This window comes from Pogona vitticeps, chromosome 12, assembly GCF_051106095.1.
Source record: "Pogona vitticeps strain Pit_001003342236 chromosome 12, PviZW2.1, whole genome shotgun sequence".
NCBI lineage: Eukaryota > Metazoa > Chordata > Lepidosauria > Squamata > Agamidae > Pogona > Pogona vitticeps.
The window spans coordinates 516,486-544,447 of record NC_135794.1 but is presented as its reverse complement, the minus strand read 5'-3'; the positions used below and the strand labels follow the sequence as shown (position 1 = coordinate 544,447).

General features: G+C 43.4%; 1 protein-coding gene across 3 annotated transcripts in view; it reads right to left on the bottom strand.

Annotated features, from left to right (window-relative positions):
• The window catches only part of TCF12 (transcription factor 12), a 118,489-nt gene that overhangs the window by 43,382 nt on the left and 47,145 nt on the right, over positions 1-27,962 (bottom strand). For all 3 annotated transcript variants that reach the window (XM_072982111.2, XM_072982108.2, XM_072982110.2), the window contains exons 7-9: positions 21,685-21,749; positions 16,108-16,243; positions 15,020-15,072 (exon numbers count right to left, since the gene is read on the bottom strand). In XM_072982111.2, coding sequence (XP_072838212.2) covers positions 15,020-15,072; positions 16,108-16,243; positions 21,685-21,749 — 254 coding nt within the window. The remainder of the gene's footprint in view (positions 1-15,019; positions 15,073-16,107; positions 16,244-21,684; positions 21,750-27,962) is intronic.

Below are 27,962 nucleotides of genomic sequence, written 5' to 3'. Positions count from 1 at the left end.
CCCATGTTCTAAAACAGGTCAAGTGTTGTACATGCACATGTGTTTGTACACTTCCCCATGCTGCGTCCAGTGGTTCAACAGCTTTAGGAATAGCCTCCTATGCAAGCAGAACATTCCGCACGTGGATGTTATGCACGTCAAGGCATAATAGGCAAGGTGGCTTGGCTTTAATCTCCACCCCACCCAACAACTACACAATGTGAGAAGGAATTCAAGATGGGTCAAGGCCAAGCTCCCTTTTGCAGTCTTTGTCATCCAAATTACATCAAGACTTATAAAATCAAGCACAAATGGCAATACCTAGAGATGCACTATACGGGAACTTGAATTCTAATGAGGAGGCATTTCAAACAGTCATCCCCCACTCTAGGTTTGGAAGAAGTCCAAGCCTGGGCACCGTACAGGGGATAAACAAGATCTTACTCTAGTGCACACAAAGGGAAACAGGCTCTTGGTGGGCAGGAACCCTGCACAGGCTAGCATGCCATTCAAAGGCCTGGGTTACTTCAAACTTGCTAAAGGATGCAAGGTGTTTGTAAACACATCGGCCAACCTACTACTGCAGCTTACATACTCTTAGGAGTCGTGCAAAAGGCTCTTAATCTCACCATTAATAAACACTTAGCAAAACCCATGGCTTTAGCATATATGGAAGGCCAGCTGTGGCCCTCCAGATGTTTTCTGACAGTCCCTCCCATAAATTTTCACTAGTGGCTGAGCTAGCTCAGGCTGATGGGGAAAGGTAGTCCAAAAACCACTTTTTTTCCTTATGAAAATTGTCTGACATTTTAAAGTAATTAATTTAGGTGGTTTATAAATGGAAGGTGGTGTGTAATTACTTAGCTCCACTGTTATTATCTTAAAATCATCCTGTCCTGTGACAGTCAAAACTGGAAAGGCAAAGGCGCTCAGTCTTTGCTTTAACAGGAAGGTTCAGCAGAGCAGAAGGCCCTTCTCAGAGCTCCACAAACAACATTAAAGCCTTCAGCTCGTCCACATTCTGTCATTTTAATAATACTGACTAGACTAGCCAGTGATAAATGCCAGTAAGAATTTACTCATTTTCCAGTTTGTATACATCAGAAAAATCTTCCAAGCTTGCAATGCAAATCTCTGAAAAACAAAATATAGCACTAAAATATGTGTAAATATTATTTTCAAAAAAGAGCAAATTAATTCCTATACAAAAAAGAAATGTGAAAGACAGAGATATTGCAGTTATTTCAACCCAGAAAACCACACTTCGATGTTTCCCTCCTGTCTGTTACTGTTGTCAGTTACCCAAGTCTTTTAACAAATTATTTTACTGTTTTTTAAAAATAAATTATTGTATTGTTTTATTATTTATTATTATTGTTTATTATTTTCAGCATTTGGTATTATTGTATCTTTTTTGAACGTAAATTGCTAAAAAGTAAACAGACATACAGTATTTAACTGAAAAGGTCCAGTACTAAAAAAAAAAAAAAAAAAAACCCTGAAAAATGGGTAAGCATGCCTTAAAACTGAACAAGAGAAAAAGAGAAAGATTCAGGAAAACTGAATCAAGAGTACCCAGATTGTAGAGGAAGAAATCTGGGGTGTTATATACACTCACTGCCCCTCCTCTGAAACTGCCAAGTGAGGTTCTGAGAGTGTAAGCGAGATGGGAGAGAGATTGGGGGTCGGCCCCTGGCGCTTTGCTCTTTGCGGAGATCCAGACCAAAGCTAGGGAAAAAAGGTGTCTACAGACCTGAGTCAAAAGAGACAGGGAGAGTGAACAAAGATGGCGATCAGTCTACCTTCCTCTCTCTCTCTCTCTCTCTCTCTCTCTCTCTCTCTCTCTCTCTTTCTCTCTCTCTCTCTCTGTGTGTGTGTGTGTGTGTGTGTGTCTGTCTGTCTGTCAATGGCTATGATGGCCCACTAAATAAGAGGCAGGATCATGCCTGTCCCTCTGCTCGAAAAAGGCACCAGGCCTCATGGCTGCAGGGGAACATCACCCAAAGGACGTGGGTGAAAAACGGCTCTGGAGAGTCTTGACGGTCCCAAACTGAGGCAGATATAAACTGCACTTAATGGAACAAAGAAACAACAGCCTGTGACACTATTGCCCGTTTTTATCCGTCACAGAAAGCTCGTGCAGAATCATGAGAGATTCCTTAAGCGAGCATGGCAGAAAAAAAGCTTTGGAGACAGAAACTCTTTAGCAGCAGCAGACTAACCTTCCTCCCCAGTATGTCTCCTTCAAAATATACAAAGAGGCTGACCCACCACCTGCATCGTGTCTTAGAGAGAAATACACAAGGAGCTTGTACCCGTGGCCAACCCAGGACGAGGCTGCAAAATGCACTGTTTGCCTATTGGTGTAAGGAAAAATTTCAGAAGGGAATATTCAATTATTAGACATTAAAATGGCCATATCATCAATTCAGACTCTTGCATCTCTTTATACAGATCAGCAAAAAGGACGTTTAAATATGCATTGCATCAAGTCCACCAAACAAAACACGTTTTTAACTGGACAGGTCAGTCCTTTGGAATTAATTCACTCTCACTTCAGGTATTAGTTTCTCATGTGCAAGATGAAAAAACTGACGATGCCTCTGTGAATTACCCTAACAAAGCTTCTCAAGCAGTGATATACACAAATGCAGCTTTGTAATTCTGTGAACCCGCAGGAGAATAAAACTTCCAAGTAAGCAATGCCTCTACATCCTCTTCCCTGAATAAATGAGCGGCACAATCAGACTTGGGTCGCAGAGACAGAACTGAAATCGCCTGGGAAAATGTTCTCCCTCCACCCAAGGAGAGAAGACTATAAAGTTGATGTGAGCTAGGAGGCATGTCTACTTCTAAAGATTGCCAGTCATTAATATCAGCCTTGTCTTACAAATAAGTCTTAATTTTTATCTAGTGTGAGTCAAGGAGAAGAATGTGTGTTTTGTCACAGGCTGTGGTTTTGTATCATGGACTGGAGTTTGGGAGGTAAAGTCTGCAAGAAGAAGAAAACTCCCTGGGTGATTCTAGACTAGTCACTCCCTGTCCTGACATATTTTTCAAGGTTGCTGTCAAGAAAAAGTCAGCAAAGGGAATGCTACTTGCACCATCTTGAATACTATGAAGGAAAGGTGGGATATAAAAGTACCAATGAATTAGCAAACAACTAGTACAGCATATACATTTGGATTATCGTCCCCCACCTTAACAAGCCAAGATCGAAACAAACTTTCTGCCTGGTCACCGAACTGCATCACTCTCTGCATTGTGTAAGACACAAATTTTAATTAACAGTTTCCTGTCACGTCTGAGAAGGGGAGCTATGGTGACCAGCGTCAGAACAAGCCAGGATCCTTAATGAACTTCAAACTGCGGTTTAAGAGCTTGGTTTGTTTTGAAGCTGGTAACCACATTTCCCCAATTCTAGCAAAAATATAGTTAATAGAGGCTCACTAGTTTAACTGCGGCTCACATGAAGACAGAAGCAAAAGGAGCGTGGATCCTTCCTACCTCCGTTTATAAAGCAAGATTAAGGCGAGCATGCTAGAAGATATTTACCTGCATTTTCCTTGGAACGCAGAGAAGAACCTTAAAACAAGCTGAGACAAATACTTCTTGTAGGCAGGAGTTAGTACTTGGACAGCCATAACATTTACAAACAAGAGTATCTAAACAAAGAAAATAATGTTGCTTCCGTTTCTACTGCAGAGTTTCTATGAAGAATCATTTAAAAAAACAAATATATTACTAATGTTAAAGACTTTGAGAAATCTAGTCATCTACTGTTTTATGAACTGCTCAGTGGTTTAGATAATTGGCTGCGGAGTTGGAGGTTGGGAAATACGATTCCCCCCCCCCGGCTTCTGCCTCCCTGACAGGGGCTGGACTAGATGATCCACGGGGTCCCTTCCTGCTCTGCCATTCTACGTAAGATGGCGATGATGCAATCTAAACATGCAGATAATTTTCACAGCCTGAATTTCATAATTCTAAAATCAGTATCTTAGAAAATTACTACAACTTAATCCAAAGTGTATTTTACATTAACTCAAGGAAGAAGACAAGAATAATGCTATTTGTTTTAAGAGAGGGTGCCTCTTTTTTTATGAACCTTTTGCCCTCATAATGTGAAGCCCTTCGGGTCAATGAGACCATGAGAAAAGCAGCAAATCAAGACACCATCCTTGGTGGAAAAGACACCCACACCCACTGAGTAACAAAGCTCTTAGTTTACAGTTCATAATATTAAGTATTAAAATAGTCTCTATCCAAGTCTGTAGTGGGTGGCTTCCCATAACTGAACAGCAAGCCCACCTTAAAACACAGATAATCACCACCAAGGGCAAGGTTTCAGCCTATCCTTTTTTATTTTTTGCAGAAGGATGTTCCTCCCCCCCCCCCCCATTTTTTGAATACGAGGATTCAAATACATCTCCTTCGTTGCAGCTTGGAAGATCGATCGCCCCTCGACTCTGCAGCCACGCAAAGCTCAGATTCTGCCCAGCATAGCCATTCATCCCACAGGCTCAGACCCAGGGCTGGCAGGGTGTGTGTGTGTGCGTGCACGCCAAGATGCAGCTCCTGCTCTAAAAGCCTTTCCTTATTTACTGCCGTGTTAAAGCCACCTCCTCGTCATAGTAATATGTTTGGTCTCGCTTCCTCCCAAACCTGGTGACCTGACAGGGGGTTTGACAGGGATATAGTACTCAACGTGGATGCAGGGGCTCTCCCCCTCCCCCCCCCCCGCACCTCTGGCGTGGCTCTCTTGGTGCTGCTGAAGTTTTCCTCCAATCTTTAAATTCACAGAGGGAAAGGCTAAACAATCACCCTGCTTGCTTAATTGTTTCCACTTTGAAATACTTTCCTGGGAGGAAGGGTTTCCGCTTTTAAAAGCAAGGAAGACAAACAACATGCCGAATCCATCAGCAACTCATTCTGGCTGAGCTTTTTCAGCAAGAATTCAGCCATTTAACAATGGCCGTATGGACCGAGCCTGGGGCAAATTATAACAGGGGTGGAGCCCATTTTAAGATCTGTTCCTTAAGAAGAACCATGATCTATGTTTTTAACATCACAAAAATGGAATTTGTAGGAAAATTCTTTCTGGGGAAAAAAATGCTTCCAAGGCAATTCTCAGGGAAAAAAGGATCATATTTATTTTCTCACATTTTGATTCCAGCACAAGATTAATACTTGTTACAAGTAAAAAAAAAATACAAAGCTTTAATACTCTAAATGGGGGAGGACTTTACATTTTTAATTCTCACCTCCTGCAAAATGTAGAAACATATACTTAATTTGTTTCGATTAACAAAATACAACTATTCTCTTTTCACAGAAGCTTATTGAAGAAATGCGCCTTTTATCTTGGTCAGAGATGAAGAATCCCTTTCAGTTCTAATTTTCCACTGCCTCTTATTAGTTAATTTGCAGACCGCTTGTCTGCCTTTGAAGATGGAAGGACCCAAGTCAAAGAAAGTTGAAAGTCGAAGGATATGTTGTGTGTGTGTGTGTGTGTGTGTGTGGGTCCCCAAAGCTTTCTGTGTCACTTTCCAGATGAATATGCTGACATTCAGCAATAAACTAAGTCTCTACTCCCAGTTCTGAAACAGGAAGCTAGACCTCCATAAGTATAAGCTAATCTAACGGTCCAAACAAAGTAGGTGGATGGAACTTTTCTAAGGACCAAGCGAAGCCTAAGCTCTGACAAAGAAGGGGCAACCAGGATATGAAATTACCATACTGTTTCCCAACTCTTCCAGTTCATGAACGGCACCCCTAAATCAAACCAAACAGATGTTAGAAATTCTCTACAGTACCAGCACTCCTCCCTATGAGAAGCCTGGAAATACTTAATAAGATCAAAGCTTTTCCCTTTACTGTAGAACAAAGAGGAACATTCTCTATCGGCAAAAGAATAAAATCAATACTCCACAAAGGCCAGACTACCATGCAAAAAGCCAACTTTGTTTTAACTTCAGTCTCACAAACAAACAACTTGGCATAAGCTTCAGATTCGCTTCAGCTCAGAAGACACAAAGAGAAATCATTTCACATTTGGAGGATCTCAGTATGCCAAAAATAACCAATTTCTTAAAAGTTGCCACTCTCAGGCATGTTGCTTAATCCGTATGAGGGTAAGTATTCAATCCTGGTGCTACGCAAGACTGACCCTAAGCAATCAACCAATAAAGTACAGTAAAGTAAAAGACAAAAATGTCGTAAAATATTTGAAGTTGGCCATACAACTCCTGCTCACAAGGTTACTGAGCTGCTAGCTAAGTATCTACATCAATGAGCATAAGGCAATACTTTGAGAGTACTTTGGGTTGCCTGGATATTCACTGCAATCTTTTACTCTTGCTGAGATTCTTTGCCAACATGCAAAATTAAGAAACCCCTAAAAGAGACAAGAGCTGAGGTGTTTCACCTACTGAGTAACAGACACGTGCTATATGGCACACCGTGTAATTACATTTGGTTTCTACAAGGATCAACACAGGTTTCAATAACATTCTATCCAAAAAACAAGGTTATGGATTGATTTAAATATACAACTGTAATGATCAAAGACACCCTTGCATTAGAACTTTGTTCTGAATAGAAATATAAAACCACATGCATAAAGATAATCCCGATTTTTAATTGAGATGGAATAAATACAAAATGCCCACCTCCCCATTCTCTAGTAGACGGTAATGAAAACAACTCTCTGAAACTCAAATTCTGAATAATATACACAAACCAGGTCAAACATCTGACAGTCATGCACTTTTCAAAAAAGCAAATAATGTTCCCCCTTGGTGAAAAAAAGAATACCTCTCCTACATGTATTGAACTGGAAGGAGGAGAAGTGAATGAAGTGAATGCATAAAATAAAAATAGCTCACATTAAATATTATATATGAAAATAAGTGCATTATATAACTAAAGAATTTCAGCTCAAGTATGCTAGCCTGGACTAGTATATCTAACCCGAATGCCAGCAGAGAGACGGTTAACAACACTGTGAGCTCACGCTAGAGACTTTGGAAAGTGCCGGAACAAAAGGTAAGCCCCTTACCGTCTTCCCATTGTAGTAATACATCAGAGCGGTGCTGCTCATTCCAGGTACCGGGTAGGCGCAATACATGTTCTAAGAAGGACAGCACCGTCTGCAGCCAAGGCGCAGCGCTTTTCTCCGAGACATCAATTCACTCAATGCCACACAATTCTTCGGACTGAGGCAAGTGCACATGGATGTGCTCTGAACGAATTTATGCGAAACAGGACTGAACCATCTTATACCGGAAAATGGGGAGGATATATGCTGCTGCAAAATCTTCTTTCAGCTTCAGTCCAGGGAGGCTTTTCGTTAGGATTGCTATTAACCATGCAGGAATTTACTCGTCACTCAAGAGAACTCTAATCCGCAGCTACAGTCCAATCAAACAGCCGTTTATTTTAGACCTACAAAGTCTGCAAAGGACTGGGTGGCAAATCCTTAGCTAGTTAATCCTTTTGTTTTAATTAACGAAGAGCACTTGTGGCGGTAGAGCTCTAACTTCCGTGCACCTCCAGTCATGCTTCCATCTGGCTCTCTCTGAAGCCGCTTCCAACTTTCACAAATACACCACCCGCGGGCTGGAAATGCTGAATCACGGAGGAGGAGGAGGAGGAGGAGGAGGAGGAGGACCTAGACAGCTAATTGTTTCCCCCGGACCAAAAAGCAACAAGCCCAGAGTCATTAGGCGTTTGCTGGAGACCAAGCTCTTTTAAACATAACGTGGCAAGACCCGTGGCTCCTTTCAAACAACTGGCCAAGAAATGCTGCGCTCAGTACGCAGCGCTGCAGAAATTTCTTTTAACAATAAAGGACATATTTTAAGATAAGAACGTATCCTACAATTTGTGCTGACAGTGAAAATCATGAAATCTAGACAAACAGGTGTTTATGTCTTTTAATTTCTTTTCTATTTCTGCTCTAATGTAATGTTTTCATCAGCACAAGACTAAAGAACTATTTGCAGGTCAACTAGTTGCAACAGATTACATGTCTATATATTTTAGAACAAGAATTATCCACAGCAGGTTAAGAACGCTTCAGTAAACAACAAGAGGAAAACTATGTATAATAAGGATTGTTATGTTAAATTAGAATCGCCAAGGACAAGACAAGCCATTTATGCAGCCCCTGCTGTTAAAAAATCATTTTGGAAAGCTTAGAGTTTATTTTATTTATTTTAATTTCTATACTGCCCATCTGGCAACCCAGGTCACTCTGGGTGGTTTACAACACAGTATAAGAGTTGTACATGATATCATGAGAAACCGAACATGCCTTATTTGAAGAACAGACATTTTTAAAAGTTTTTCAAACAAAGACTTTTCAACTTTTGACACGGAAGATATAATCAGAATCAGGTTGCTTGCACGGAACATGGGTGCAACTGTTCTGAGGCATTCCACTGCCCAGTATTTTTTGGCATTCATTTTGTGCTTATATTCTTATTTAAAATTTCCTCACCACCACTCAAAACACACCAGCTCTAGGAAAGATGATCTCCGAGCCGGGGTGGTCTCAAAGTTTTAGGATTCCTTCCCTGGATACGTTCACTTTCTGTTTTGAAAACTTCTTCAGTCTAACTGGGCATTTTGTGTACGACTCCTGTTACTGCTGCTGGTTATTTATTGGTTTGACAAACAATAGATGGATGCTTTGTATCTACATCAGTTACATTTGTAGAAATTTGGAAAAGCAATATATACATTTTCAGAAACATACTAACAAATTTACAAAGCAGTATAAAAATGGCCAAGCCTAAGCTGGTGGAACAGCTGGCAATTCCCTCCAGGAGCGCCATCTGGGTACCCAGTATTCTTTAAGGTCTGAACTTGAATAATGCCACTTCTTAAACTCTACTGTCAAGACTTCTGCAGCCAAGAGATGCTAATTGTCTCTAGATCTTTATGCAGCTATTATCTATAACCAAAAGGCAGAGGGGTGGCGGAACCGGACGTGGCGGCAGAAGGGGGAATCCCGGGCACGGAGGTGACTTGAGACCCTACTCTGGATCTGCCGCCAGCGCCAGCTGATCCGGATCCTGGCCCTTCACCTGTCAAAGCACCAGCACTGCAGCTGCCTCCTGAGCTCTGGCCGGGAATAGCGATCTGGCGACTTATGACTCGTGGGCTTGCAGAAAGGGCTCTGGATGCCAGCGGTGGCAAGCATGCCATAGGTTCGCCATCACTGCTCTATATCAACTTGTTAATAGGGGTTTACTTAACATTCACAGTCTTAGGCAAACAGGAATGGATTTGTACACATTCAATATAGACCTAGCATTGAAACATCAAAATATTACAAAACACATACAGAGTGGAAAATCTTTCTTAAACCCAGAGGGGGGAAAGGAATTTCTGTGATAGCTCAACCCTAGAACATTAGGTTCCTTACCACAATTCTTTGAATAAATGCGGAATTGTTTCCAAGCAAGAATACCACGTACAGCACCAAAGTGGATGGTGCAGTTTTTGCCACTTCCTGTAGATGGCTGTACAATCTAATCCTTCTCCCTAATAAGAATATTTTTAATTTAGAGACAACTCAATGGAAATTATCATGCAGGGAGTTTACAGCAAGCAAAAGGAAGTCTTCTCCTGCACGCGGTACTGCTGGCCTTTGGAAACCATGGCAATGGCAAGTGCTACGAGCAACTGGCATGAAGCAATTACGAAAAGGCAGACGAAGCCACCCTCATCCTGCTACGCCTCCATGGACAGGGCACATCCACACACAAACATGAGATTCTTAGATGGAACCAGAAAATCCAGGTAGTACCCTACGTCTGACCTCAGCTCCTACTGGGACCGCTCGCTCTAAGGAGTTATTTCAAGACTGCAACCCAGGAACAGAGTTTGCCTACAAGTTCTGCTGCCTATGAGAAAGGCCTGCCGGAACAGCTCCCACCAGTCTATCAGGCAAAACAAATAGAAAAGAAAAAAAAAGAAAAAGAAAAAAAACTAACGGCTCCCTTCCAACATGAGCTCTAGTGTACAAGTCCACTTCTCCCAGTCGGGCACTGGAAAGGTGAGGAGGGAGTGACAGACTGGGTGCTCGGCCAGCCCGCTTTCTGCATCTGCCTTTGGACCGGCAGGAGGAGGAACCCCAGAGCTCTGGACTGGCACTCAGGGGCCAGGAGGCACTTCTTGGTTAGTACCCAAAAATGGAGCCAGAAACCCCGTCTCCCTCGTCTCGCTTCAAGAAAACCACCGATTCAGCAGCCTTAGGAAGAGACCAGTGCGATCCATGGGTCGGCGCAGTTACCCACTGGGACTAAAACTGGCCCTGTGCGGCTTTACGGTTCAGCTGCTTATCACTCCTCAGTAGCTGACAATGTTGCTGGCAATAATATTGTGTAAGTTATAAAAATCAAACTTTATAAAAGGCAAAAAACAAAAGATATTCTTGGAGAGTGACGCTTAGCCTCTGTTTTTCATCTGTGCCCTGGGACCCCATCACGTACCTTGATGGGGTTGTTGTGAAGATAAACGACAGAAGGCTGTATGTTCAGCTCACCCCTATAAAAGGAGCTACAGTTAATGATCTAATAGGTTATATCAAGTCTTGCAAGGAATATGACGCTAAACATCAAAGCCATTTGGCCCTGTTATGGCCACCAATTTAGTTTCTGCTTAAACACTGAGTCCAAATGACATGGGCACATTTCTGTTTTCCTTTCAGTAGATTCAGATTCAGACTGTCAGCTAATCTGCTTAAGTATATTTCCTAGTACTGCATTATTTATGTATCTGGATAATAATCAAGCATATATAATTACTACTTTCCTGACAGGGCAGCTTAAAATTCCCCAAATAGATTGAACTTTTCACACACAAAAATGCAAAACAGAATTACGCTTATGAAAGGTCTTTCTCTGCCCTTAGAGTCTTGGAACAAATACACAGTGACATACACAACACAAGAGCGACTCCTGTTATGCTCAATCTAAGGCATGGACCCAAATGCCGCAGATACCAGTGATTTCACGGGAGGTCTAAAAAGTTCAGGAGATATTGATCAATACATTCAGAAGAACTTCCAATCATGGACAACCTGCTAGAGGCAGATGCAGAATGACCAACCAGAAAGATACTGACCCTTCTCTAGCATTTAATACTTTCTGAAGTATCTGCTGCTGCTTTCCAGGAACAATGACAGATTTCTGCAAAGTAGAAGCTGTGAATGAAACAATGCCTGCTTCTACCTGCTGTCTCTAGACATTTATTCCATGTATTCTGTGAGCTGCCCCTCTGTTCAGTGGGGGCTCAGGGGGATTTACAATACAACAAAATATAAGAATTCTAAAAGAAAAATACACAGATAAAACACAAACAATCCAAAAGCAGCAAGGAGCATCAGATGTTCGGTACATTTCTTCTCAGCCATGTAAAGGAGGAAGCCAACTTCACCTCCTTGGGAAAGGAGTCCCATAGGCGGGTCACTCTTCCTCAGCAACTCCTGCCTTGGATTTGCACCAACCTTACTTCTCAAGGGAGATGACCATGGAAGAGGACTTTGGACAGTGGACACAACCTCCCTGAAACCACAGGCAAAACATTTATGTCTCCTTTTCATGTTTGTAGGCCTCCCCACCACATAAGGTCTTCTCAAGCCTCACATTGCCGCTAGGATCCCTATAAAAGGACATTCCTGACTTTTTCTGAAAACAGACTAGTTTTTCCAGAATGGCAGAAAACATCTGATCAAGATCCATGGGGCAGCATGACAAGAGACTCGCTGGGTAACCACAAGGTCCCCCTCAGGGAGACTATGCCGGACACTAGGAGGTGGGGCCTATTGGGGGGGAGGACTGGACCCCACAGCAACGCTATCCGGCTGCAACACTAATTTTCTCCTTTCCTAGCAAGCGAATGGCTGCTCACCCACCTCTCAGGGGTATCACATGCCGAAAACAATTTCTGCACAGCAGGTGTTCACTGACCGAGGAGACTGCACAGGTGTCTGCTTGAAGAAACCTTTGGAACCAACCTGGAATGGGGATCCGTTTTCGTCTCCTCAGCTCTGCGCCCAAGAGGTCACCCTCCCATTTCCCCCTTCATCCCGTCTTCCTTCTTCAGCTCCTCCTCCACCTTGACCCCTGTTCCCTGGTGCTCGAAGAGCAACCGACCAAAGCATCCAGAGTAAAATTAGTCTGGGGATAAACAGTATCTGCACCCAATACCGATTTCTTATAATTACTCATATGTCTATCACTGATTTGTTTTGAACCCAACGGCTTGCTCTTCCAGCATCAAAGGGATTTCCTCTTTTGAAGAAACCAAGAGAAATACATGTTTCTATAACTGTACAACATTAGCAATACAAATACTTTTTGAGGTGTCGGACAAGCCATGACTTTTCATGACCTCATCCACACTTGGCCAGTCTTGACCGAGTGGGCTCTGTACTTTACCTTTAGATTACTATTTTAGTAATAAACGGCACGTTACATATTTTAGTCTGTTCTGCATTTCATTCTTTTAAGTCAAGCAGAAGTCATAGCAAAAAGGCTATAAATCTTTCCTATGTAATATATAATGGAGATACTGTATATCAAGCAAATGGATGGTCTAATTTTAGCTCCTCCTTGAGAAACAGATGGGGCAACGGGAAGATGCCTGGGTTTTGGGAATGGTGATTTCTGGTATTAGGTTCCCGAGTTACCAGGTAGCTGGTAAGCGCAAGATTTAAGGCTGCCAAATGTTTTAAAGAGTGTGCCCGTCGTAAAGCGCTTGTACGTTTGAAATACAGCTGCCCACAGGGCTGTGCAAAATATTTCTAAACTGCATCCCAAAGAGGATGGAAAACAGGGAGCGGGGATTCAGATCTTTTGTGGTTGAACACAACAGAGCATACAAACAAATCCAGGCAGCGGCTCCCCTTCAGAACCTCTGCTAGCAAGCAGAAAAACCAGACCAGATTTCGCTTCAGCAGCTCTGCCGTTCCTTGCCCTGGTTCTATTCAGCCTGCTAGGCTCTGAGTTATGACTCATCCAAGTGCACCTGCTCCATGTGTTAAGTGGGGCTGAATAAAAGCCCAACACCTCCATTTACACAACAAAGAAGTGGGCTCTGCACATCTCCCTCCTTACTTGTTTGCTCTGAAAAGGAGGGAGGGAAGGAGGGAGGGGACTCTGCCTTCATCTGATGTGGATTTTAAAATGCAGATTTATTTGTAAAATGATTTTCTATGAGGAATAAACACTTTTAATATCACAAAGCAGCCCCAAAATGTTAGAAATCTTCCAACCAAGCCCCTCCAAATCTTCTTCATCAGAACCCTTTATTCTCAGAGGATGCATTTTTGAGCAAAAGGGATCAACAAACTGGTTGCTTGAAAGCCTTCCTGATGCTTGGCTCAAGTTAGAAAAGGCTTAATGAAGGCTTGAAAACCCACCAGGGCTTCACAAGGAACATCTGACTTGGTGATTTATGCATATTAATAACTTCAGTCCTATTGAGGCAAGCTGAGCTGCACATGTCCTACGAATCTTAATGTCTTCAGCTCCACTGGGATTATTACCAATGTAAATTTCTAGGATTTCCAGCTATTAATCTCTGTCTGTCCTCCTGTTCAGCAACATAATGACTAATTAAACATCAAAAGACATGAACAGGAGATAGTTCCTGGGCCTCTCCTGTTCCCAGGAGAGGAATCTGCATGACAGGGGCAAGCAGGTAAAGAGTGTGCGGATGCTCCAGAAATTATTGCCAGCCAACGTAAAATATAGCTGACTGTAAAAGACAGCTCAGTGCGTTGGGTACCCAGCTGCAGAGCCAGAAGTCAGGAGCCTGATTCCCTGCTATGCCTCCCAAGAGCAGAGCTGCCTCGGGCAAGCTCCATCGTCCCTAGAAAATGCTGGGAAGGGTTTCTGCAAATTGGAATTGACTTGATGGCACCTAAAACACACACACACACACACACACACACACACACACACACACACACACACACACACACACACACACACACACACACACACACACACACACACACACACACACACGAGCACAATTCTCACACACACTCTATAAAGGCCATTTTCACACTTCTAAGTACAGTACTCGAGGGGGACTTATCCTTCAGTTAACCATGGCAATGTGTTTTGTTAAGATTCAAACCATTGTGTTTGCTTTACAGGCAACCTAACACCTCCGTTTCCTTTTGCATCCAAGTGTGTGTTCTCTCCCTAGCCTGCTCTCCGCTAGGTTTTCACTCTGGAGTCTTGACTGGAACACTGAACGTGCTCTTCATTCCTCTCTCTCTCCGACCACAACACTGACTCTCCTCTTTTTGGCGATGACCACCCTCCACCCTCCCATCCTTTCTGGTCTCTCAACAGCACCGTCTCTTCATTCCCCCTTGCTTCTTAACCACATGCTTTGGAATGTCTCCGGTTCCCACTCTTCGTCGGGCCCTTTTCTCCTCCGAGTCTTCCCCTCCCCATCCTGGATGCAAAAGGCCACAAGAGTTTCCCTTTTCCAGCAACTCCTTCAGTAGAAGTGGGAGGTACAATGCAGCTCCCCAAGTGATGCCCTGGCAACCAGAGCCCACCCCCAGAAAGCGGGAGTCCCAGGTGAACAAAGATTTCCCATTTTCATGCCTGCTTTCAGTTGGGGGAGGGAAGTGCTTGGAAATTCTGAGGAAGAACTGGCGAAGGCCTGCACATGGCGGGCATTTCTGAGTTTCTGCCGTGGATGGACCTGCAGGGAATGCCGGCCCTGACACAGGGCTGGCCCAGGTTAGACTCTAGGAGATACTGCTTGTTAAAGGGGTAGGCCATCCAGCACATTCTCCCCACCCACAACAGTTTGTATTACAGTTCCCATGATCCACAATCCATGGCCTTGCTGGCTGCTACCTATGTGATTTGCAGTCATTGCCCCCATCCCCCGCGTTCCTACAATATCAACCTCATTCTACACATGACTAGTACATACAAGTTAACAATCCAACCGTAACTAGACTGCCAGCTGGTTTTTATTTTTACAGAATACTTACAGAAGAAGGCAGGCCAGGGGGCACTTTTCTTACTTTCTTTGTCTGCACAGAATCTGTATGTTAAAATTTTTAAAAAGAAAAGGAAGGTATAATTAGAACTGGTGTAATTGGAACTCTTAACCAGAGCAAGTACTGCTGTTGAAGCAAAGCAAAGCAAAGCAAAGCAAAGCAAAGCAAAGCAAAGCAAAGCAAAGCAAAGCAAAGCAAAGCAAAGCAAAGCAAAGCAAAGCAAAGCAAAGCAAAGCAAAGCAAAGCACTGCAACATGTACTTCCGAGGAGGAAGAACGGTGGTGATCAGACTCTTGCTCAGCCGACGGTCATGAATTAGGAGAGCTGAAGCGCCACAGAGACTCTCAACGGGTCGGAGGGCTGGCCCAATGATAACCCACCCACCCTAAGGTTCACCTGGACCTTTATCATTGCATAGCAAGTAATTTAGGAGGTAGGAGAAGACCCCCAGCGCTTGGTGGAAAGAGACAAGAGTAGGTAGGTGTGCCCCAGAGACACTACTGTGTATCTCTTCTATGTGGTTTGTATTTCCAAAGGTTCCCATTTTACAGTGATGTTCCTAAACAAAAGAATGACCGCTTACCTAGCTATTGGCTTTTGTTTTTCATTTCGGCAAAATCTATTTTGGACTGGTCCTGTGTTTCCTGTTTTTCTCTCATGTATTTCCTGAAGGCCCCCCCCCCCCCAATAAACATCTCTTCCTAGTTCTGTCTCCGGCACAATGTACACATACTCCGTTGAAACCAAAGCCCAAGTCAGCTACGTGCATAAGGTACCCAGTGACTACTTAAGTACCCATTTTGCGTCCATGGCCTGTATTCCCTTGTGGAACTTTTTACACAACCGAGTGGCCTCCCCCCCTGACTGGCAAAGCGATTTGCTTCCCTGCCTAGAGGGGAAGGCTCTGTGTTCCGCCGAAGGCAGAGGGCAGAGTGTGGCTAGGTATCCCTCTGTGCACCAGCTGCTGGGGCCACAAGCAGAGGATGGCTGTTGTGATCCTGTCCTGCTTTTGGCTTGCTGTGAATACCTGGACAGACACAGTGCAAATACAACGCTGGACCAGGCAGCTTCTTGCTCACCAAGAGAAGACGAATCATGAGGCGGTCTTCGCCGAGGGTTTGTGGAAGAAAACGGGTAATAGGGTGTTCCAGCTTTTCCTGATGATGACACTGGACCTGGACTTCCAAGCCCGATATCTGACCGGAGCAGGCTGGGCTGCAAGACACAACAAAACAATTGGGATGATATCTCTCAGTTAGCTGGCCTTAAGGTTAAAGGCAGGTCCTCATCTCAAACCCTGACTGTTGGCCAAAGAGACATTAATTTGCATGTGTGTTTTTTTTAAAAAAAGGATCTTTGCATTCCACCAGTCTACACCAGAGAACAAAAATAAAAAGCTCACCTTTTTCCATTCTTGCCTTTATCATTAATAACTTAAAGTCTGTGGGCCAGCAGATAGATAATCCATGGCAGGTGGGGCTGGTGGGAGATTACAGCTTGAACTTGAATGATGATACAGACACCAGATGGGCCAATGCTTTGAGTTGCTATCAGGCAACTCCACACACCCAGACTCGGCTGAACTGGAGACTCACTTCAGGCTTCAGGAAATCCACACTTGCTGAGACCTCCCCCAAAGCTATGTAACTACAGTATGTCTTATCAGCAGCTTCAAACAGTATTTTTTGGTCACACTTTGGGGCATCTGGCAAATCTGCCACCTGCCACCTCCTTTTCTTTTCTTTTCTTATATCTGCCCTTCTTCTCTTTTATTATTGTTAAACAAACATCCAACCGAAACAACATAAACCTTACACCACAATAAAATGCAATTACACAATGCACCAGTGCCACCTCCTTTTCCTTTAGGTCTAGTTTACCTCCCCAAGAACAAGGTGTCAGGAGAGCCAGGGTAGTCTGGTTTCTGCGACAGGGAAGCCAACACATGTTACACCAGCTGTGTGTGTGTTCACATGGACACAAACACAAACACACACCATAGACAGGGCTTGAAAAATGCACTCGTCCACTTGTCTGTGACGAGTGAAAAAATGCTGTTTGACAATCCACAGCTCCCTCCCTCCCTGCCTCCTTACCCTCCGCCCATCTCTCTCTCTTTCTCAATGATCCTGCAGTCCTCCCCTCCCCCTCCCCCTCCCCCTCCCCTTCCATTGCGAAAGGAAAACAGCCCTCTTCTTGAAGAAGAGATTTCGAGTGGCACACAGATATATAGCTATGCAGGAGAATGTAGAGTAGTCCCATGCTGGAGAATATGGAGATTCCCTGCTCCTAATTTCAATCCAGTAAGGACACATCCTGGGGTGGGAGGGAACTGTGGCTCCTTAAGAGGCTGGGCACTTTTGCTTTCAGTTTTATTTTTGCTGGAGACATTCAAAAGAAAAACATTCAAAATACAAGCTTCACGACCCCACAGGCAGGCAGGTAATGAAGCAACCCGTCTGAGGGTACATAATACAATTTATTTTGGGTTTGTATGCATTGTTACGTAGAAGTAAGAGTGAACAAGTGCTTAGTTTAAATTTGTTAACATAAATTGCAAGGCTAAAGTCCAGTCATGCTGACTGGTGAAATTTTTGACTGACTGGTGAGACATTCTAAAATTATTCAAGCCCTGACCATAGAGGAAGCCATGGTGAGGGTGCAACCTGGTCCTTGCGCACACAGAGGACATCATCTAAGGCCCACTTCAAGATTTCCTCTTGCCAGAGAAGGGAGACCATTTCATTTTTTTTAAATAAAGTAAGCTGGGCAAATTATTTATCCTACAATTCCATCCTTGATACAGTTCTGAGCAGCTGTTTAGATACTCTGAAAGCAACAAGAAATTTTGAAGCTATCTTAGGAAAATAATTTGGGAATGCTTACACTGTTTGCAGGGGGGAGAGTGGGGAAGGGGAGAGGTTCAAGAACAGGAATCTGTAATTCCTGTTAATGCAAGGAGAGGAATCCACGGCTTCTATTGTGCTGGGAGGTAATTGCTCCAAGGCAGGGGTCCTCGTGGCAGCCCCTCTGATTGTGAGGATCCGGCCTTCTCATTCCAGACTAAGAAACTGGGAAATAGGGGGAGGCGGAGGCGCATTTTAAAATTCAGAAAAACTGCTTAGTAAACTAGCACAGTTACCAAGGCAACTTCCCAAATTCTAGAGAAGTCAGCATTTTTAAAAGGAACTTGCTAAAAAAGAGTTTGGCTTACTTATTTTTCTATATTATTGCTGACTCCTGAGAAGTATTTTCAAAAAGTTTTTAATTTGAACTACTACTGTTTGCCAAATTAAAATCGATACAGATGTAATTAACTCATCACATTGATTTTTCTGCCTAGCAGAACCAACTGAAAAGCAATATTAAGATCTATTGTGTCCTGAGGGCATCAGATGGAGGCAGAATACTCCTATCCCAAGGGTGATCATGACAGTAGCAAAGAAGCTTTATATTATCGATACCAGGTTCCTTCTTAAGCAGTCAACTGCCTGAGGTCTCTGCACAAAGATGAGTTCACCAACATGACGCATGCAAACCGCACTGAGAGTCTTCTGGTGAGCTAAACCTCATCTGCTATACTTACATCCAATTACTAAAGGTTACCCTTCTGGAATACTGACCGGCACTGCCTGGATTACTGTCCTCACTAATAAGCATGCCATGCTGTAAGCCACCTCCATTAAAACCACAGAGGACGAATAGACTGTCCTGGCTAATCCATAAAGAGTCTCCGTCAGCCATCCAAAGAGTGATCACTCACTGCAGAAAGACTTGGCTATTCACTGGGCAGATCTGAGATTCCTGGACATTGTCAGCATCGCTTCCAAAGAAACTTACATTAAATTCAAATGGCAGGTCAATTAAAGCTAAAGGCTTCCTCAATAGTTTCTGAGGAATACAAGTCTTACAGGAAATCCATGAAACTTATTACCTCAAATCATTTGGGCATATTTGCATTAGTACACAAGCGCAGCCAACAATAAAATAAAGGCAGGTTCAGTTTTTCAGTATTCACAAATAAGATTCAGATGTTAATAGCGTTTCAGCAGGGCATGACTGCAAGGTGACCGACTCTGCTCCCTCAAGCTTAAAAGTACTGGGTTTTGGAATGTATGCACTTCCATTGGTTTGGCTTGTGCACCTGAATGGGGAAGGATACCTGTGCAGTCCTTTTAGATAAAAATGAAACATGGCCCTCTCGGGCTGTGCCCTGACCCTAGGAAGATACTCCTCCTTCCTTTTTGGCACTAGCAGTTAAAAAGAAAAATAAAGACACACCACACCACTGAGGTGTATGGACTTCCCATTCTGCAGAAAGACCAGCTTCAGTATTAAACCCACCCTTCTCCTCTACCTTACATGTTAATGATTGTGTGACAGGGATGAAAAAGTGGGACAGAGGGAACAGAATATTAAGAGTTCAGTTATTCCCACTGTTCAGAGATGGCATAGTGACACAACTCTCTGGTTTTACCAATTTAGCTGAGCAGGTTTGAGTTGGTTTTAAAGTTTTCATGGTGTCTTCACCATTCTTAGATCTCAGAACTGCAAAGCTGGAAGGGTCCCTATGGATCATCCAGCCCCTGCCAAGGAGGCCCAGTGGGGAATCAAACTCCCGACTTCTGGCTTTGCAGATAGAGGCATAAACCCGTGAGCTGCCTAGCAGTTCTCTGGCAATTAAAATGGTTTAAATAAATTGAAGTAGAATGTAGAAGATCTAAGAGCAGCTCTTCTGACTTTTACAAAGATGGTCTTTTTTTTTTTCAAATACCAAAAAAGGGGGAAATAATGGCTGTTCAGAAATCCTCTTGTATTGTGCATTCAATCCACATAGAAATGTCAAATTATCCACAAGTTGTAAGAATCCACTCCTGAGAATATCATTAGATAGTGGAAACAATGAGCCTTGAATGGGCAATCAATAGCAACGCACAGAAAATGAGACAGATTAGGATTCTCTCTTGTGCTTTTTGTCTTAGAAAGTTTTCATTAAATGCATTGTGCTAGCCAGTCATCAAACATGCACAGGATCTCACAGTTCTTTTTTTTAAAAATAAGTGGGAGGAGGAGAAAAAAGCAGCACTGAGCTCTCAGCAAAACATTACTCAGTGAAAAATACCCTGAACTTTACCATCATTATGTAGATATCATGAAATTTTGAAAAATTAACTTACCCATCAAATGCACCAGGCCAGTCTATGTTTTCAGAATGTGGGAAACAAATCTCAGAACTGACAACAATCTTCTTAACACTGACAAGCTCTGTATTTTTTTTTTAAATTAGTATCATTTTTGACATTTTCAGAGCTATCTGGAGTCTGCTAGTTATACATTTGTCAAGAAGTAAGCATCACAATGCATTGAAAGAGGCCCTTGGAACACTCTCACGATGGGCATAACCCAGTGCTGCAGCTTTATTCCCTGAACCCAGCCTCTGTCTGCACGTGCACATGGAGGCAATGCCAAAGAGCACGACCAGAAGCAGGAGGTAACTGTGGATTAACTCCTGGGCCAACTGGCCACCTACCGCCACTCCCTCTCAGCTACCACCATCACCAGACTGTAGCAAATGGACGCATGATGCTGAGGTCAGAAGCGGAGCCAACCTTCCACCCACAACAACCGAGACATCTTAACTTCAAGCTTGTGGGAGATTGCTAGTGGATGCCGGGTTAACAGTAAGGACAGCCGTCCTTGGGGAGAAGAGGCCAACCGCACTGACGCTGCAAGAACCAAGCTGGGCAAAGGGGTGCCTGTGAACGTCACCAAGGTGATGCTCTAGGCACCCCCTGAGGAGAGAAACTGGGGGAGGCTCGGCCCATCTCCTTGTCAAGGACTCTGCGCAACAGCATGTCTTGCTTCAACAGCACTGCGCAGCTAGGACACAACAGGGGTTCCCTTTGGTGCCTCTACCGCTCACCCCACTGCCTAGTAGCTGTTCCCCTTCCTGAACAGACAGAGGTGGATTCAGAGCAAGGGTTGAGGACTTCATGATTCAAAGCTGGCCATGTCTTTGCAAAGGTGTCTCAGGTTCTATCTAAAATTTTATCAGGGAAAACTTGTCTGGCAAGACAGAGGCTGGCGGACTGGTGGAAAGGACTAATCTCCTCCTTTGTGATGACTTCACTTCTCATGGGAAGAGCATCCTCTGATCAAGTCAAGCCTGTAACCTCTCTGCAACTGGACGTGACCAGTTGGTATGCTTCTTGTTTACTTTGTTATTATTATACTAATTTTCAGGCTGGTGTCCACAAATCTTCTAACATCTCTACCTCTTCTCTCTTCCCTCTCACAATAATCTAAAGAGAGGTAAGCTTCAATGCATAAAATTCACAGTTCAAATTAGGTGGACATGGTGCCTGGTGGCCACTCTTAAGAATGGAAAATAAGGAGGCTCTACAGGTTGAGCCTCCGTCTGTCTCCCAGACAATAGAAAAGAAGTTTGGCCCTGTAGAACAGGAGCGAAATACAGACCTTCCCCTCGTTCCTTTCCTACTGAGAAGCCTCACGGCCCTTGTCTATGGAGGCAGCTGACTCCTCTTTCGGTGAACCCAACCTGCTAGGCCCAGTATGCATGCTCAGCTGAAAAGCAGTAATGGCCTTCCAGCTGGCTAGTTATAACAGCCCCTGCCATGTTTTAGAACAAGATTTACCTGGCAGCCTGAGAGTCCAGGGTCTCGACCAAACAACGGGAATGGACTGCGTTCTGATGTTTTTCCTATCAGATAAAAGGAAACAAAAATTAAAAATGGATAACAATTTCAAACACACTAAAACCTTCATATGTAGAGATTTAAAATGTACTAAGGGAATATAAAATGTCTATAACAGAAAATTAACAAAATTTGATGCTTACAATAGCTGACACTTTACAAGAAGCAGAAATTTCACACATGGTTAATATACATACTACGGCTGAAATGAAGAACTTTAAAATGAGGTGAAACCCTTGATAACTTGATAAGATAAAATGAGATACAGGAGCTTTGATGTTCCCCCAGTAGGTGATTATTTTCCCTGTATCAAGACAGGAAGCAAGTCTTATTTACAAATTGCTGTTTAAGGCTGCAAGGCATGGAGAAGAGAACCAAACACTCCCTTCTCCCTTATAATACTGAACCAAAGTTTCTTATGAGATTAGTAAGACGGGCACACAATTCACTTATTACTTACTCGGAAAGCAGTGACATTGTTGTTAAAAGGCAAAAGAAAGTTAACAATTTTCTCCACGAGCAATCTGTCCCCCAAAAAACTGCCAGAGGCCCAGCAAATAAAATACCTAGCATGCAAAATTGTTTGAAGCAATATGAATCATGCTGTTCAAGTTAACTGGACTCAGCATTTTCTTTCCTGTAAATAAGTCCTACACCAGATGATAAACAGCTTTGACTGCAGTATGCAATATTCCGAGATGGGTGTAAAATGTGTATTTGCACAACACTAAATTAAGAAGAAGGGGACGTGGTGGTGCTGTGGGTTAAACTGCAGAAGCCTCTGTGCTGCAAGGTCAAAAGACCAGCCGTCGTGAGATCGAATCCCCGCGATGGAGTGAGCCCCCGTCGCTTGTCCCAGCTCCTGCCAACCTAGCCTTTCGAAAGCATGTAAAAATGTGAGTAGATAAATAGGTACCACCTCGGTGGGAAGGTCGCAACATTCCATGTCCAGTCGCGCTGGCCACGTGACCACGGAAACTGTCTATGGACAAACGCTGGTTCTACGGCTTGGAAATGGGGATGAGCACCGTGCCCTACATTCAGAAACAACTGGACTAAATGTCAAGGGGAACCTTTACCTAAATTAAGAAGAACGGAAAAATTGCTCCCTTGACTCTCCTCCTGCCATACAGTCACCCTCTCATTCCATGTACATTTCTATCCTGCCTGTCCTTCAAGGTCAGGGCAGCTCACATGGTTCTCACTCACATCTTATTCTCATTGTCACACCAGCCAGGAAGGATGTGTGTGTGTTTTTTCCTCATCTCAGCCACTCTGCCACGTCACACTGGTTCTTGGGGCAACCCAAGAATTCCTACACATTTTGCAGGTGGCTAGTATCCCAAACCTCACCTGAGGCTTGGCAGAATCACCACAGCTATCTGGCTCCTCCTGGCACTAAGGGACAGAGTAATGGTTGAATATTTCCCTGTTTTGTTTTTAACTTCTGATAGGAAAGCAACACAAAATGGTAGTGACTACAATGTGATAAATTGGAGTGACACTAACAACAGTCATTGCTGATTCAAAGCGTGGAGGAAAACAAAGAATTGCTGTTGTTTTACAGTTTCAAGCTCTGGGCAAGGAGGAGGCTGCTCCAGCAAGCTCCTTTCGCACTAGCCTTCCTTCTCCCCACTGTATTCTATCTGTGCAACAGAGGGAAGGACTGTATTCCTCTCGTCTCCACAGCATCAGTGTCTCTCTCTCTCACCGAATCATAAAGTTGGAGGGGGGCCTCTAAGGCCATCCAGTCCAACCCCCTGCTCAGTGCAGGAATCCCAATTAAAGGATATCTGCCAGGCAGCTGTCTAAATTTCTCTTGAAGGCCTCCGGCATTGGAGCACTCACCACCTCTTGAAGTAACTGATTCCATTCTCACTCTCTCTCGCTCTCTGAAAACAGAACTAAATGTCACCAAAGCTTCCACAAACCATTCATACAGATCACACTTGGGATTAACTACAAGCACTTTTGATTTTACATTTGATCCTGGGGGACAGGAACTCAACAAAACACCCTACTTGGATTTTCATTACTCTGAACAGTTCTGACACCATCAAACTTGACTAGCGCATTGCTCACCGCAACTCCAGGTTGTTTATCCATATAGTCACAGTCACACGACTTTGAACAAAAGCACACAGCAAGAGGTATTTAAAGTTGCTGCACTGGCAAAGTCTGAAGGAGAAACATCAGTGAAGAAAGCATGATGCATGTTGGATTTCCAGGTACACCCCAATTATTCAGGACTGTGAGGTCTAGGACAAGTCCCTGCAATCTCAAAAGGATGAAATGCCCCGAGGAAAGAGAAACACATTGAGCTCAATCTGTGTATAGCAGGGTAGCATTAAGACTTCTCAAATGCAGGCTGATGCAGGCTCTGCAGTCTTGTAAATTTAATGGAATTTTCATGGGAGGAGAAACAAATAGCATACAAGAATTTTCAAAGCAACTATTGATTTCCAAAAAATATATAACATGAAATATAAAGTAAAGACTACAGACTTTGATCACACTATTTTATAACAATCAAAAATATCCGCTTGAAGCTATTAAAGTGTAGCAGCATTTTATATTTTGCATGTTGTCCAACAAACTGAAGTTTCACAGTAAGCGAGTTCCAAGCATCAGCAGATTTTCAACTATCCTTTCTCATTATCTTTAGTCTACATTTTAGGAGACAGGAAAGCATTTACTGGTAATAAATAACAAAATGGCTTCAAGAAAATTCTAAGTCTCTGTTCAACAGAAGAAGATTTAAAAACTGTGCGCACTGCAGCAACTGCATTTATCCTCAAATAGAAAATTGCAGCTGTTGAAATGGTTTACTGTCATGGAAACTGCCAGTCAAAGAAGACCTCTTCTGTTCATCAGGAAAAACAAGCCATTCACAAGTCCTCATCAACGGAACCCCAAACAAATCTTACAAGCAAAAGCTTCTCTGTAACACCTCAAAAATTAAAAGCTATGCATTAATTTGTCATTGAGACTGTTTTATGCAGTTCTCTATTACTCTTAACTAACATGCATAAATTCTGTAGATTGACAGTTTCTTTTCTGCAGTAATTTGCTACTGTTTAGTGCCTGGTCTTTCTCCGAAAGGTCTTTTATCTGCAAGCCAATGCCAATGGGAAATTCCGGTAACCAAATTATTTTACTTGTACCAAGTGTTTGCTAGTAGTCTCTAGCTTCCTTTTACTCAGTTGTACTAATAGTGTTTTGCTAAAGAAATGAACTGATAAAATGCGGACTGGATCGGACTCCTGGTTATCGTCAAGAGGGCTGTAGCCAAAGCAAGGGCCCAGAGAAACAGGATGCTCAGTGGATCCGTGTCATCAAACTTACAATAAACCTGAGGGACAAGGGGGAAAAAAAAACCTAACAGGTCAAAAGGCATGAATAAAAGCAAAGCAAAACAACAACAACAAGAACCCATTCAGGACTGTGCATGGCTGGTACCCACGAAATACTGGAGAGAACGCTGGAGGATGAGAAAGCAAGAGAAGGCAAGGAAATGGACCAGAGCGCCCTGGAAGCAGTCAGCCTTGGCTTCCCCAGAGCCCGGAAAGAGACTCCTGGGTTCACTCGCCTCGGCTTCTCTTCTCTCCTCTTGCTCCTGTGCTTTGTTTGCTGGCGGTAACTCCCTTTCCTCCAAGGCCTATGAGATACTAAAGAACCAAGAAATTATTGTTTGAAGAAAGGATAGAGAGGAAAAACGGGGGGAGGGGGGAACCTTTAAGTACTATCCACCTATTCCCTGAACGTTTGAGGAGGGCATCAAGCCTGAGAGTTTAAAATCCGAAGAGCCTCATTTTCCCAGCTAGCATACAGAAAATGCTAGGCATGCAAAACTAGCAGTAGAACTACTTTTATTATAGGAATGCTATTCTTTTGTTTTTATTTCTAGCTAATGTTGCAGCTTAAAAACAACTGCTCCTTTACAAATGGATGAATATTTCAAAAGATTTGTTGTGCTGTTTACATTCTGAGACTTTTGTTAACCGGTACCCTTCCCTTGGGCAAATGGTGAGCAAATATTCTCTCTTCTCATTGGGCCTATTACCATTTTAATTATGTTCTACTCCCAGGTGGTCTTGTTCCTGGATGGCTGCAGTTTATAAGCAGTTACTAAATATATGCAGAATGTTAACTCATAGCTAAGGTATAATTATTTTCCACAGCTTAATAAAAATAATTATGGTTGTAAGCATATTGTTATTTGAATAGCCTCCTTTTGCTGACCTTTTGTGTGTTGGTTGCTTGTAAAGCTGATGATTTTACAAAAGAAATAAACTAGTGTTTCACTTTGCTTGAGGTCCACAATTTTGCTTCCTCTTTGCAACAGAAAAGCAAAGTCTGTCATGAATTATTCACACAGAGAATTGACTTTTTTCTTGTAAAGCATCTCCAAGTTGACTGAGGTTTTTCCAAATTTGTTTAGTCATTAGCCAGCTTTCCATCTTCTGAAAAATATATCTGGCTTAACTGAAATGCACTGCCTCTCAAGTTTCCTTTTAATGGTGTTCCTTAGAACTCCAGGGTTCTTCTGGAACGGGTGGAGGGGCCTTTTCCCATGACGGACCAATAAGAGCAGGGCACTGTGGCGGGGGACCCTTGAGCACCAGAGGGCGGGGGCTCCTTTTGCGCCAGCCACTGCTAAGCCCAGGCACCTCGGCCGTCAAGTGGAGAGCCTGAGGACCTGAAGGGATGGAGGAGCTGCTTGGGCCTGGAGATCCTGGACCCTCAGGGAACCAGGGGTCTCCACCAGAAATCTCTGGCCCCTTGGGGACCCAGGAGTCAGAGCCTATAGGTAATGGGGGCTCAGGGGCTGAATCTGAGGAGGGAGTGGAACGATCTCCCAGCCCTGGGGAGTGACAAGGGGCTTAAAGCACCAGCTCACCTTGAAGGCACCAGGGCGGGGAGGTCTTCCTGCCTCCAGCTTGGACTCAGCTCCATGAGCCCCCATCATCATCCATAGGTTCAACTCCTGGAGGGCCCAGGACCTCCAGGGTCAAATGGGTCCTCCACCCCATCAGGGTTTGGGGGCTTGCCCTCGCTGGAGGATTCTTCTGCTCCAGAACCTTCAGAAGGAACACCCCCCTTCTGGGCCAGCACAGGCCCAACAGCTTATCTATGAATATTCAGCAGACACCTTGGCTTCCAAAAACCATTTGACAGAACCCCTCATCGAGCAACTCCTGAGTAATGCTAATAAATCATGGAATAAAAGGATAGACCGTTTTATAGATCAGAAAGAGGAAGAAAAGGCAGAAGGGGGTGATATAAAACATTTTCATAATAAAAGGAGGAGGGATTTAAACTATTCATATATCTTCCTCAGAACTGGAGAAGAGGGAAGTAAAACAACAGAGCCTATCTTTTTTTTCTTTTTTTTTGGTCTTTTCCACTCCTCTGCCCCCACCCCAATGGATTGGTACCTGCCTTTTACCCCACTCTATCCCTTTACCATATCTGTTTTTCCTGCTTCCCTCTGGACAGCACAGCTGCTGTTTTCTGAATGTACATGTCCCACCCCAAAAGTCATTTTGAGATCAGACCCCCCACGCCCTCTCAGAATATTACATCTGCCAAAGGAAGCTGCTGGAGTCTAGGACTGAATTGTCATTTCCAAAGCAGATATAAGATCAAACTATGGCTTGCAACTAAATCGAGGGGTGGGTGGAGCACACAAGCATCAGGCTGTCAAAACTATCACTTGGTATTCCCTTTCAAATGAGCCACTATTTCACTCTATCTTCCGTTTTGAATGAATACATTGCCTCGTTTACCATAAGCATGTTAAAAAACCAAGAGGATATGCTCCAATTACTGTATGAAAATTAGAAGTGCAACTTGTGTCAAATAAATTCATCTGAATGTTAACTGAATTCTATACTATAAACCTGTGTCCTCCCCACCCCCCCAGAATGAGTCATCGTAAAGCTGCAGGCAAAATTGTCTCCATATACCACAATCTATTATCCCTGTCAAGTTAATGTTCCATGTTGAACCATATGGCACAAGTACAAATTCAACAAAGAAAATTCCTTAAATTTGTTATAATCAGCACTTGCAGTCATTCCCCCCCGCCGCAAAAAAAAACCAACCCTGACATAAACAGCTTTATTGAGTATTGAGCATTTCTCTTAAAATCCACAGCAAAAGACATGAAACCTGGACTAAAATGGGAGAATACAGGAACGGAAGACGCTGTGAAC